Genomic DNA, 14,296 nt, shown 5'->3' with positions numbered 1-14,296 from the left:
CAAAACTTATAGTCCTGAACTCAGAAACCCTCACTTTACAACCCTCTAAATTTTCATGGCAATATACAAAACAGTCAGAGAGAACTGACAGTTCAAATTGTAAAAAGAGAGAAAAAACCAGACCCCTTCTGGACTTTTTTCAAACAGAGTTCTCATAATCTGTTGAAATTCATTAAAAATCAGCCATGTTCACAGAGTCCCATACTCTGACCTTCATCTTCTGCAGTTGAAAAGTTAAAAAATTGCCTGGCTCATTTTTAATTAATTTAAGAAATTTAGCATTGGACTCAATGATAAGGCCGGGCATGCTCAGTAAGAACCAACTGTCAATGCTCTAAATGTCAGACTCACAGCTGCTTGGCTTGGCTAATCAGGGGGCCACACCCAGGCCATGCCTTTATTTCACTTTAGACAGTCATGGCTTCCCCCAAAGTGTACTTTGTGAAGGGAACTGAGAGGAGACTCCTATTCCCTTGTCAGAGCTCCAGTGGACAGGTAACAGTCAGCCACTTTGTTTGAAGCTCTGTGAGGGGGGCATCTCCTAGCAACTCTCAGCACCCTTCACTAACTACACTTCCCAGGATTCTTTGGGAGAAGCCATGACTGTCTAAAGTGAAATAAAGGTCTGGTGTGGATGTGGCCAGTGACAGCTTTGGTTTAAATTTGGGTGGGTGGCTACATGTGCCTGCTGTAGAATAAAAAGGTGGGAGAAACCCTGAAAAACAATGATAATGTTCATAATGTTTTCCTTTTGGAAAGGAAAGGGGTTCCCCTCTGCCCAGTGCCCACCCATCCAATCTCCTCCCCTTCCCCTTCCTTTGCCCCTCCTCCTCCCCTCCCTGCCCCTCCCCAAGGTCAGTTTCACTTATCCTAAGCATGATTGCACAGGAGTAAATCCTACTGAACTCAAAAAGCATGCAAATGATCAAACCTGCCCTCCTCTCCTCCTCCCTCCTATCCCTTCCCTCTTGCCCCTTCCTTCCCCTATACCCTTCCAATCCCCTCCTGTGAAAGAGCAAATTGTGTTTGCATATTTACAAATTTGTAGGGCAGTACAATATCTCAGAGAGGAGGTCAGGTCTCCTGCTCCCCTGGTGTATTCACTATAGCTGCCCAATTTTCCTGCTTTTTAAAGTTTGATAGAAATATCTGTTGGCTATAGGTACGTTCTTAAACCGCAAGTTTTTTGCCTATTAGTGAATTTATTCTAAGACGTTGGAAGTCATATATCCAATCATATTAATAAAATCAATAAAAAACTACAGTAGATGAACTTCATAGATGAAGGATTTACTGTAATTCCACAACTTATTTTAATATTTATTACCTGTAGAAAATTGTATGCATGATAAAACTAACAGAAAAGCCTCAGGGGACAGATGGAGAGAAAGATCTATAATACCTGAGCAGCTACATTCAGACAGAGATGCAAAAGTCTACATGAGTGCTTATTTCTACAAATATCCACCAAGGAAATTATTTTTGTGAAGCCAAAATCTGTATTAGCAATGCTTAAGCAAGGATACAGTGGCACAGCGTTCATTTCTACACAGTAAGCTAAAACTTTGTCAATGCACCCTGACTTATTAACTGCAAATAACTCCAGCCTGCTTCAACGCAATGCTTAACATACTACATTACTTCTGTCAGAGAGAATCTCAGGAGCTCCTGTTCTTTTAAGTGAAATCTCAAAGGAGCTCCTGGCAATTGGATTATTAAAAAACAATGCTGGGTCATTCAACAAGCTCAATTTCCTATATCTAATGTAACACTGAAAACTGATATACAGCTATGTCAAATCATGAATGTTGCCAATAGGCACAACAAGCATTACAGAATGTCATCTTCAGTGGAAGGGTACTTTTGCTAGGCATGGAGGAAAAAGGCTCAAGTCAGAAATGAATTGGCTGTGTGCATATATTTAACTTCTTTCATTTCACATGCACAATTAATATATAAAGGAAGAGGAAAAATGATAGTTTGGATTTAGAAGACTCAGGTTTAAAACCCTGATCATGCACAGAGGTCATACAGTAAACCTTGGGTGAATCACTATCTCTCTACCTAATGTACATCACAGGATTGTTGTGAAGGTAGGATTGGGAATGAGCCCCCCTGAACTCAAGTGGCTTTGAGAACATTTACTTTCTCCTCGCCTTGTGAGTACCTCAGGGAAGGATAGTTTCTCACCTTAGGACAGCCCACATGGATACTGAGCACCCAGGCAAGAATAGATGCTCCTGAACAGTCACCCTAAACTGGCTCCATTATCTTCCCATTTCTTCCAACACCAGATACATTCCCCTGAGGAGATGGATGGGCTCTCCTCAACCCCACAGCCTGCTGATTAATAAGGACAAATTTTAATCAGTGAAGCTACCTTAAATGTGTTGTGAGATAGCCATTTGTACACCACTTCATCAGATAAATGGAGTACCACAAGACTGTTTTTGCAGCAACAGACTAACATCGATACCCCTATAGAAACTGTGAAAGTTTCCCTGCAACACCCAAGCTTGGAAACCATAATTTAAGCATGCCCTACAAACCAGGCTTGATCCTAGTTCATATGGAGTACTTGATAGAATCCGGTCTGTAGGAAGTGCTTAAATCACAACAGCTTCTTAGTGCAGGCATTGCAGGTTTTATAAACCATGATGTTGCTCTACAGATGGGTCCACGAGGAGGTGGTAAGCCCTTGAACTCATCCTTGCTTCAACAAACTGGAGTTTGCTGGACTAAAAGTGTTACATCTGAACTGGGCATTTGAGTCACCTGAGAAAAAAGCCTCATTTGTCTGGTATGTGAATAGTTGTTCTATCATGAGATGGAATCCAACTAGTTTCCCCTTCTATACTACAAGCATCTCAGGAAACATTCTAAAGAAAAAGAATTGTGTATACTCTTTTCTCTCTTGACTGGCAGTTGTTCATTAATAATAGGCTTTTTTGTACACATATTAGAGATTTATCTCTCAAATTGTTAGAACAGAAATTTGTTGGGTGAGCTGAAAGTATTTGACAGTAAAAGTCTTCCTCATTCTTTATCTGTCATTTTTACCCTGTTACTGTAAACTTTTATTTAACTAGCTGAACCTTGATTCCTTTTCCTGCAAAAAGTATACCATCTTGCATGGTGCAAATGTGATGCATAATTTCAGCTCTCTTCTTCAAGGGCATAAGCCCTATGATGTATCTCACCTTTCTAATTTGTCTTTAGAGTTTCTCAAAAGACATCTTTTAAAAATCAAATAATTTGGCTACGATTCTAATTCCAATTGGCCTGCTAATTAAATCAAACTGGACTAAGTCATGATCGCCTAATCCAATTTTATTCCCAATAGCCATTTAACTTATCCTCACTAGATAGCAGTAAAGCAGACACTACAATTTCTGTTGAGAGCTAAGTGACAACTTGATGAACAAATTTATCATTTAGCTCACCCAGAAAAAGTTGGGCCCTGCCATTGTTTGCAGTATTTATTTTCTAATTTGTGCCAAAGAAATGAAGCCCACAATAATTATGCAATGCCCTTTACTATGAATCAGAGCAATGCTGACAGAAGATGACTAACGCAACAGATCAAGTCACTGTAATCAGTAGAAGACTGAAGGCCAAAGACACCAAAGTGACACCTTTTCTAGTATATATCCAGCACTCTCTTAAGCATGTTTACTCAGAAGAAAGTACCTTGTTCAGTGGGGCTTAATGTGCCTAAGACCACAGCCTGAATCTCCTTGTCAACTGCAGGCGGAATATTTCCTTTTCAGTCAATCAAATAAATCCTTAAAATGGTAATAAACTCACACTTACCGTTTAGTCTTTTTGTAATTTTCAAGCTGTAGCATTTGCATATGCTTATATCTTTCAAATTCACACTGTCCACAGAGGTCCTCAAGATAAAGTAAACGATTCTCCATTTCCTTAAAATTTGCTTCCAGCTGGACTGTGTAACAAAATATTTAAATATCACAATAGGTCAAATATTAGGAACATGTTTTTAAGAATTATCGTTTGCTTATCCCAGTAAACAAGTGGTGTCTCAACAAATCACACAGATGTGTGGCATGGCCAATGAGGAAAAGAGGATCTCCTTCCCTCTTTTGACTTCCCATAAACTCCCCTCCTCCTCTACATTCATCTATTTGCTAACTGCCTTCACTGAACTATCTGTAATCCCCAGTGATACAAGAAGATCCATGTAGAAAAATCCAGTGCCTTCTGCAATCACTGCACAAAACAACAAACATCCTAAGGCACAACAGCCTCATTTCACTGACCATTTCTTCTGCTTAAAAGTTCCATTGAGAAAACACACAGAAGTACCCAGTGGCCACCCCATCACAGACAGCATCTCTTTTTTCACTCCACAGCATAGCACTCAAGAAGAGGTATGCTGGAGGGAGGGAGAAAAGTCTGTTTCTCCACCAACCTAATATATCTGGCTCCCTTCTCATTAAAGCTAGCTAGAGTCTTTTTAACCCTCTGTCGACAGGTGGTGGTCGGACACACTCACTCACTCACCAACAGCACTGAACAAAATTTACACCTTCCAGAAGCTGATTATAGCAGGAAGCCATCAACCAAGAGGAGTAAATTGCCATGTAGTGCTTCAGCCCCCCCACCCCCCAGTTTAATGAGTTTCACCCTTATGGTTTTTGGGTCTGTGGGGAAATCCTGGGGGAGGGGCACATTACATGCAGGATAGTCCATTAGTTCCATGGGGATCTAAGCTTCGGTAAGCTCACAAACCACCAAGACACAGACTTGCAAGTGTGATGCTGTATTTTATTGAGGTATGTTACATCACACATCTTCTTTCACCATCACAAATCCAAAAGTGTCAACAGCAGCATTTTTGGTTTTCAATAATATTTGACATTTGTAACATATGCCAAAGAAAAGTCAGTGTTTCTCCTTTCTTTAGTGCATAATATTACCACTTTATACTACAGTTCTAAGCCTGACATCACTATTTATTATAATAAAACTAAAGGTGGCATTGGTGACCAGGTGGTCTCCACACACATGATCAAAGTGTGGCCAATGGTAATTTTTTTAATCATGATGAACACTGTTGGACGCTGAACACTTCATGATGATGTGAATATCCCAAACTACATTTCTTTGTCCTACACTCAAGTCTCGTGTTACTCAAACCCTGGGTTGGATCTAGATACATAGCTAGCTTCCCTAAGATGTCAAGAGCCTGCCACTGCTGACATTGAGAAAAGGGGAAGGTATCACCTCTGTAGTCAATGCAATGACAGAAATTTGCTTTAGTTATGTGCTTCATAACTGCCTGTCTTACACATACAGTTGTGAAAAGCGGTGAGTGTGCGGAGGCTCCACAGGTATAGTGTACTGTAGTTGCATGGTCTATGAGATCTGTTGTTCTTACCAGTAATTCACAACTCATGATTATTGCAGTGTTTTACATGTACAACTGTTGCAATTATATGCATGTTAGTGGTACAATGTTTTTGTATATTTAAGAAACTGTAGAGTCAGTTAAACCCCACACAGCATTTGGGTAGGTTTTTATACTTACGTTGTAGGGCATTGTTGGCCCTGATTATTTACATGCAAGTATACTGTTTAATGGAAAAGGAAAGGACATCCCAATAAAGGCACTTTTTTAAAACTTGCAAATAGCGTCATGCTGCATGTGCACTGTGACACAGACACACATACCAGTTAGGCCTGAAAATATACTTTTGTTGGTTCCGATAATACCAAATGGTTAGGCTGTTTTAAAGCTTAATTGCTGTGTGGAGGGCAATCTTCATAGAGAGTGCAGCTGGGAGGGAAGAGTTAACTCTCCACACCCCAGCTGGAATCCTTGTGAATATTACCCTTACGCAAGTAGGCTTACTGAAAGCTAAAATGATTTTTCAAGTCTAATTGTTAGGGGAAAGTGAAAGAGTGCCTGTATGGTGTTGTGCGCTGCATGAATTGCATTTTATGTGTACAGTGAATGCATGTTGTGTGTGTGTCGTGTATGCACTTTGGCCAGGCCTATTCTTGTTTTGTCCCCAACCATGACTGGCATGCAGTCCCGGAGGACTGGCAGAGAGCAAATGTGGCCCTCTGGCTGAAAAATGTTCCCCACTTAGTTTATCTAGACAGTTATTTTTGAAAAAATAATCATTGATCACCCCCTAGTGGAAACTCTGGGGGGAAACAGACAGTTTACATGACCAGGGTTTCCTATTTTCTTAATACCCAGAAAATGAACTTTACGAACTTGCAAGAGCTGTATGAACTGCAAGCTTCATTTGCAAATCATAGCACTTGTTTTTGAAAGCTTTTAAGGAACTTCCCAAATAGTAGAACAATCACTTCCCAAATGCTATAATAGCAACAAAGTAGAGATTTTATGATAAAAATTAGTAAATTTACTAGGTGAAACTATCAGCATATTTGTACTAAAGGTGAAATGATGTTACTAGAATACAGTTTGTATATTTTCACACAGAATAAAATACACTACTAATCTGGCACCACTATATGATCTAGTCTGAATTTCCAGTCAGCAATTATGCAATTTGTGTTTATCCTCCCTAACAAAGACCAGCGTTCTCTCAGACAGATTGTTGTTGTTGTTGTTGTTATGCACCTTCAAGTCAATTACGACTTATGGCGACCCTATGAATCAGTGACCTCCAATAGCATCTGTTGTGAACCACCCTGTTCAGAACTTCTAAGTTCAGGCCTGTGGCTTCCTTTATGGAATCAATCCATCTTATTATTATTATTGAGATTTTTAATGTTTTAATGTATTTGTATGTTTTTATTTTGTACGTCGCCCAGAGTGGCTGGACAGCCAACCAGATGGGCGACTAATAAATTTAATAAATAAAAAAATAAAAATCTCGTTTGGCCTTCTTTTTCTACTCCCTTCTGGTTTTTTCCAGCATTACTGTCTTTTCTAGTGAATCATGTCTTCTCGTTATGTGTCCAATGTATGATAACCTCAGTTTCATCATTTTAGCTTCTAGTGATAGTTCTGGTTTAATTTGTTCTAACACCCAATTACTTGTCTTTTTCACAATTCATGGTACGCGTAAAGCTCCCCTCCAACACTGCATTTCAAATGAGTTGATTTTTCTCTTATCCACTTTTTTCACTGTCCAACTTTCACATCCATACACAGAGACTGAGAATACCATGGTCTGAATGATCCCGACTTTCGTGTTCAGCGATACATCTTTGCATCTGAGGACCTTTTCTAGTTCTCTCATAGCTGCCCTCCCCAGTCCTAGCCTTCTGATTTCTTGACTATTGTCTCCATTTTGTTTAATGACTGTGCCAAGGTACTGATAATCCTTGACAAGTTCACTGTCCTCATTGTCAACTTTAAAGTTACATAAATCTTCTGTTGTCATTAGTTTAGTCCTCTTGATGTTCAGCTGTAGTCCTGCTTTTGTGCTTTCCTCTTTAACTTTCATCAGCATTCATTTCAAGTCATTACTGGTTTCTGCTAAGAGTATGGTATTGTCTGCGTATCTTAAATTATTGATATTTCTCCCTCCAATTTTCACACCTTCATCTTGGTCTAATCCTGTTTTCCGTATGATATGTTCTGCATATAGATTAAACAAATAGAGTGATAAAATACACCCGTCTCACACCCTTTCCGACTGGGAACCAGTCGGTTTCTCCATATTCTGTCCTTACAGTAGCCTCTTGTCCACAGTATAGTTTGCATATCAGGACAATCAGATGCTGTGGCACCCCAATTTTTTTTTTTAAGAATTCTGTAGTTTTTCATGATCTACACAATCAAAGGCTTTGCTGTAATCTATAAAGAACAGGGTGATTTTCTTCTGAAATTGCTTGGTCCATTCCATAAAGGAGTGTAATTTCTGCTTCTAGGCCAAATTACACATTGACCACATATACACATCATGCTACCAATCAGGAATAAACTGCAGCAAGCATCAGGCTTGTGCATTTCTCTCCTCCTCCTCCCACTCAGCTAGCAAGAGTTTGGAAGTGTTTACTTCCATTTTTGCTTATTAACAACAGGGTACTTATGCCAGGAGAGTCATGAGTGATCTCCCAAACATTTTTTAAAAAGCATTGTTAGCAGTAGTACTAATTTGAGTGGGCAAGAAGCACAATTATCTGCATTAATTTCCTGAAGCCACTATTTGATCAGCATCTATATCATGCCTGTATTTCCCTCCCTAAACAGTATAAGAACACTGCTTAAGGGGGTTGGGCCTGGATAGGAGGGGGAGCTATTTAGATTAGGGAAACAGCATGGGGCAAGGGTTAAATAACTGTACCCCTTCCCCTCATTTGCATTTAGTTAAAAAAAAGTGGGATGCGATATCAATCATGGGTCTCCAGGCACAACATGAAGTTTAGCACTAAGAGGCCAATAAGGAACAATATTTATTTAGTGTATTAAAGTAAAAGATTGCACTCTACACATGTATAATGACAGGACAACACCAGGGACAGATGAAGTAATAAAATATGTAGCTGGATCCTATGTACATTTACTAAGAAGTCCTTTTTGATTCAATCAGCCTTCCTTCCAATATGTGTGCCTAGAGTACTGCTTCACAGCAATTTGATTTACAAACAGATATAAAATTGTCTATTCATTGGTTGTGAGCCAGTGTGATACAGTGTGAACATAGATGAAGAATATGGAGAGAAACCCTTCGGTCACAGAGATCACTAACTGAGTCTGGGCCAGTTATCGCACATGATTATTGTAACTACCCTAATCTCTTTGGAGGAAGGGTGGTTTTATTTATTTATTTATTTATTTATTCATTCATTCATTCATTCATTCATTCATTCAACTTTTATACCGCCCGACTAGCAATAGCTCTCTGGGCGGTGAACACAAGTACAATAAAATCACAAGTACAATACAACAGAGCATATAAAAACAACACAAACTAAAATCAATTACAACATATTTAAAATTGAATTAACTTAAATTGAAATTAACTTAAATTGAGATTAAAATGCCTCGGAGAAGAGGAAGGTTTTAACTTGGCGCCGAAAGGATAATAGTGTCGGCGCCAAGCGCACCACCTCGGGGAGACTATTCCACAGTTTGGGGGCCACCACTGAGAAGGCCCTAGATCTTGTCACCACCCTCCGGGCCTCCTTATGAGTCGGGACCTGGAGGAGGGCCTTCGTAGAAGACCGTAGTGTACGGGCCGGTTCGTACCGGAAGAGGCATTCCGACAGGTATCGTGGTCCCGCGCCATATAGGGCTTTATAGGTCAATACCAACACTTTGAATCTGGCCCGGAAGCATATTGGGAGCCAGTGCAGGCGAGCCAGAACAGGTGTTATATGCTCGAACCACTTGGTCCTAGTTAGCAATCTGGCCGCCGCATTTTGCACTAGCTGTAGCTTCCGAACTGTCTTCAAAGGTAGCCCTACGTAGAGCGCGTTGCAGTAGTCCAAACGCGAGGTTACCAGAGCATGTACAACTGATGTGAGGTCCTCCTTACTCAAATAGGGACGTAGCTGGGCTACCAACCGAAGTTGGTAGAACGCATTCCGTGCCACGGAGGCTACATAAGCCTCGAGTGAGAGGGAAGAGTCTAAGAGGACTCCCAAACTACGGACCTGCTCCTTTAGGGGGAGTGTAACCCCATCCAGGACAGGATATGTATCCACCATCCGATCAGACAAACCCTCCACCAGCAGCATCTCAGTCTTGTCAGGATTGAGCCTGTTTGTTAGTTCTCATCCAGTCCATTGTCGCGGCCAGGCAACAGTTCAGCACATCGACAGCCTCACCTGTAGATGATGAAAAGGAGAAGTAGAGCTGCGTGTCAACGCACTCCAAAACTCCTGATGACCGCACCCAACGGCTTCATGTAGATGTTAAACAGCATGGGAGACAAAACCGACCCCTGCGGAACCCCACATTGGAGAACTCACGGCGTCGAGCAATGTTCCCCAAGCACTACCTTCTGGAGACGGCCCGCTAAGTAAGAGCGGAACCACTGCCAAGCAATGCCCCCAACTCCCAACTCTGCGAGCCTCTCCAGAAGGATACCATGGTCGATGGTATCAAAAGCCGCTGAGAGATCAAGGAGCATCAACAGAGTTACACTCCCTCTGTCTCTCTCCCGACATAGGTCATCAAACAGGGCGACCAAGGCTGTCTCAGTGCCGAAACCAGGCCTGAAACCAGATTGAATTGGATCTAGATTCAAATGCATACAGACAGGTAGCTAATTAGAAGGTTTCTAGCCAAAATATTAACACCCAGAAAAAGTCAAGTCACCTTAGAATTCTTGTGGAAGCTAAGATGTTATCAGTTATTAAAACTAAACTTTGTTATAGCAAGAAATAAAATATCATTTTAAAAACCCTCTCAACTAATCCATAATCCATTATCTTATCTCAAAATAGAAATTATTAAAACAAGTAGGAACCACAAGAAAATACTGCAGTGTAAAGTGCTCCTGCCAAAACTTTCTGCCAGTCAACCTTGCCCTCTTCTAGGATACTGAATACCATTTCCCCAAGTTTTCCATTCTCACCTCCCAATGGACCTGTTGCACACTGTACCCACTGATCATGCAAAGGTTTTGGGGGGGAGCTGCCCTCTTGCCCCCCCATAAATACCTTTGCCCATATGAGGATACATGGCACTCAAGACCATGCTCTGAGCCCTACTCTCTATCTCCCAGAGTATCAGAGACAGGGGCTTTCTCCAGCAGCACCTCAATAACTAAACTCTCTCCCTGGAGAAATCTGCCAATCCTCCTCCCTCTGAGCCTTGAGAACAGCCCTAAAAACATTCTTACTCAGAAACACTTTGTATGATTTGTTTTTATTTCTGTATGTTAAATATAATGACCAGGGGTTTTTTTGTGATAGAACTCACTGGTACAGAGCATCGGCACCTCTTTTTTGACTGCCATGGTAAACCATTTTGTGTAGGCACTCAGAGCATTTATCAAGGCATGAGTACCAGAGCCTCATTTTTTAACCAAAAAACCCCACATCATTATTACTATGAACTTTTAACTGTGCTATTTTAACACTGGTATTTTGTTTTTATTATTTTTAAGATGCCTTGGGGAATGTTTTCTAAAAGGTGAAATAAATCTATAAAGCAAACAAAGCGGTGCACGCACACTTACTTAGGCTAGCTGTTGTGGATTCCAAATCCGCTAAAAAAACTGGAATTTGCTGGAGCTGTTCCTGAAGGTCTAACAGACCACTTCTCTTCTTCTCCCAGTGGGCAGAAAGCATCACAACTTCACTATCCACCAGCTGCAATGTTTGAGGTCAGGATAAAACCAAAATTATGAAATTTATTATAACTTGCTTTATAAGCCTCTGATCAGGCTCACAAGTCAGGTTCCAAAGCTTAAATAGAATTTAGCTCCACATTTATATTCACAATAGCCAACGTCAGTAAATTATGACAGAAATGTTATATTTCTGACTCATTAACAGTCATTGGGCTTAAAATAATTGTTGTTTTTAAAAAAGAATGTTTTCAATGAGAAATACAGAGAAAACAGAGGCATTTCAAAATAAAAAATACTATTCATCAAAATTATGCCATTACATCACACCAAAATATTTTTCCATGTTTCCAGCCATATTACTTCAGTCATATACCTTGCCAAAGTCTCTCCAAAAATGAACAAATGAATACTATTTACTTTTAAATATAACCATCTGATTATGATCAACTCTCAATATAACACCAACTGCAACAGTTTTCATTATTCCTCTGTTCCGAAGTCTATTCAGCCAACTCTTACCGATTATTACTGCAGGGATGGGAAACCTTTTTCAGCCTGAGGCTGCATTTCCTCATCGGCAACCTTCCAGGGCCACATGCCAATGGTGGGTGGGGCAAAGGGGAAAAGTGGAAAGAGCAATAGATGCGACTCTTAACTGTTCTACAAAAGACTATTATTCCACCCATGCAAGAGTCAGAGGTTTATATACTGTATGCCCCTCTCTCAAAACCCTCCGTTCAGGCAAGTAAGAAGCATTATCACAGTACAAGATATATTCCAGCTAGACAAAAGCACTCAAGGAGGCGGCAGAGCAGGAATGGTGAGGTGTGTGGCCTAGGGAAAGGGGGTGTGATTTTGTGAGTATCCAAAGGCCAGAGAGAGAGGAGGGGCCTCAAGGGCCACATTTGGTCCCCAGGCCTGCATTTCCCCATCTCTGCATTAATATAGTCAAATCTTTCCTGTTCAGCAATGCAATTCTTTTTTAACAGTATTGAGGCAATATATTTTAATTCAGAATACAATTTTAAACTCAGGTATCAAACCAGAGTTTATGTGAATAAAGCAATTATTTCTGCTATATGCTTTGAAATTCACAAAAAGTTCTGCCAGAAATTCAGTTAAATACTTGGCATTCTGTAAGTATATAAGACATACAATAGCTTAGGAAACCATCAAATTATGAACATGGAACTTCTTGACATCCTTCTCAGTACCATAATATATTTAACGGGAATGTTTACTAGAAATCAAAGTAAGTTTATATAAATTGTATGTATTTTATTTACAGAAACAGCATCTAATGAAGTGCATCTAGTTTTCAGTTGCAAGTAATACAACTTATTTGATTTACTATACAATTTGAAGGCATGCAGTAACATGTGATATGTTTCTATTGCTCTTAAACCAGTTCAAGAAACAATTGCTTATGCACAATTTTAATTCTGATGGTGGATATCTTCAGTTTTGCAAGGCTTTTTTATTATTACATTTCAATCCTACTCTTCCTCCAAGCTCCCCGCCCCGATCAGTATTAATTCTATGAATTTAGAAGCATGATGAAAATTTATAATAAACTATTATAAATGTATGTGCTCCTCCTGGACATATTGTACTGCATGAACCACAACCCCATTATTCTGTGACAAACATGCCACTTCCATTTCCCTGCCGTGTACATTGGTGTGATCACAGCCAACCACTTCAGTTTAACATCATCCAATTCAAATGAAGTTAGAACATTTAACTCAAATAAAAGTGTGGAAGTACTGCTGAATAATTGCCTGAGATTAATTATGTAACTGGATGGGGGGCAATAAACTAAAGCAAATCTAGATAAGACAGAGGTGTTGCGAGTGCTTGGTTCATCTGAAATGGAAGATGATGTTCAACTGTTCTGGGTGGAGTTGCTTTCCACATGAAATATCAATATGCTAATCAGGATTCTTTCAAACACATGTTTCATGGCAAATATTCATTCAGATGAGAGAAATGTGCATCTTCCTGAATGCAAAACACTGAAAAACTAATGTAGTTTTCAAACAAAAAGTTTGCATATTAGTTTCTGCAAATGTTTTACCTCTCCAGCTTTTGCGCATTCTTTTGCTCCTCTGTGAAGAGTTGCCCAAGTATCTTCATACCTTCACAAAAGAAAATAGTCATAACATTGGATTTTATTTAAGATTGTGGCCACAAGCACACCTAGCTGTACTGGGCCAAAGGGGTTATTTACTGTAAGGAAAAATATATAGCTACCAATAAAAACTGTTTATAATGTATTAAGTCAAACAATCTCACATTCATAGCATCTTTGCTCTATTACACATTCCAGTTGAGTTTTTAAAAACAAGCATGTTTTCAGAATTTGGCAGAGACTAATGGCAGAATCCTATGCATGTCTACCCATTAGCAAGTTGCACAGAGGAGTGTCTAGGACTGTAGCTTAAGATATGTATATGCAATTCAATACAATGGGAATAAATGTTTATATTTAGAAATCTTCGTTGCAATGGCCTATGGCTAGGCAATAAAGTTTGACAGACTGACTGAACAAAATTTTTTAGAAATCTTCCTCTAGCATCTGAGTCTTACCAGGATTCACATCTTTCATGCTCTTCTCAGAAACCACAAGGTCTAAAAGCCTGGGCTAATAGCACAACTTTTAAATGAAAGCTGAGTCTGTTAGGTAATCAGTTACCCAATACAGTTAAACAATCAACCTACAGTTTTGTGGAGCTCATAAACTAATAATTATGCTGAACAAAGGAAAGAAACAAACCACATTTTCACAAACAAAACAAATAAAAGAGAAAAGCCTAGATACATTTTTCTTAAAAAGAAAGGATAAGATTCCCCTAGTTGAACCTTACCCATACTAAAACAATGTGAATTATACTGCCAATATTATTTCTGTGCTCAAGCCCCGATGAACTCAATCGGACTTACTTCTAAGGTGAAATATATAGAATTGCACTGTTAGGGCTGCAAACCTGCACACACTTACTTGGGAGTAAATCTCAATATATTCGATGGGTCTTGATTCCAAA

General features: G+C 39.7%; 1 protein-coding gene across 5 annotated transcripts in view; it reads right to left on the bottom strand.

The window, feature by feature from the left end:
* Positions 1 to 14,296, bottom strand: part of DTNBP1 (dystrobrevin binding protein 1) — a 73,113-nt gene that overhangs the window by 51,361 nt on the left and 7,456 nt on the right. For 4 of the 5 annotated variants that reach the window (XM_061592717.1, XM_061592707.1, XM_061592723.1 and 1 more), the window contains exons 4-6: positions 13,330 to 13,390; positions 11,139 to 11,271; positions 3,814 to 3,946 (exon numbers count right to left, since the gene is read on the bottom strand). In XM_061592717.1, coding sequence (XP_061448701.1) covers positions 3,814 to 3,946; positions 11,139 to 11,271; positions 13,330 to 13,390 — 327 coding nt within the window. The remainder of the gene's footprint in view (positions 1 to 3,813; positions 3,947 to 11,138; positions 11,272 to 13,329; positions 13,391 to 14,296) is intronic. The other variant, XM_061592728.1, reaches the window with a different exon arrangement.

The sequence above is a fragment of the Rhineura floridana genome, chromosome 1 (genome assembly GCF_030035675.1).
Source record: "Rhineura floridana isolate rRhiFlo1 chromosome 1, rRhiFlo1.hap2, whole genome shotgun sequence".
NCBI classification, from domain to species: Eukaryota; Metazoa; Chordata; class Lepidosauria; order Squamata; family Rhineuridae; genus Rhineura; species Rhineura floridana.
The sequence above is the reverse complement of the archived record's forward strand: the minus strand, read 5'-3'. Positions and strand labels throughout refer to the sequence as shown.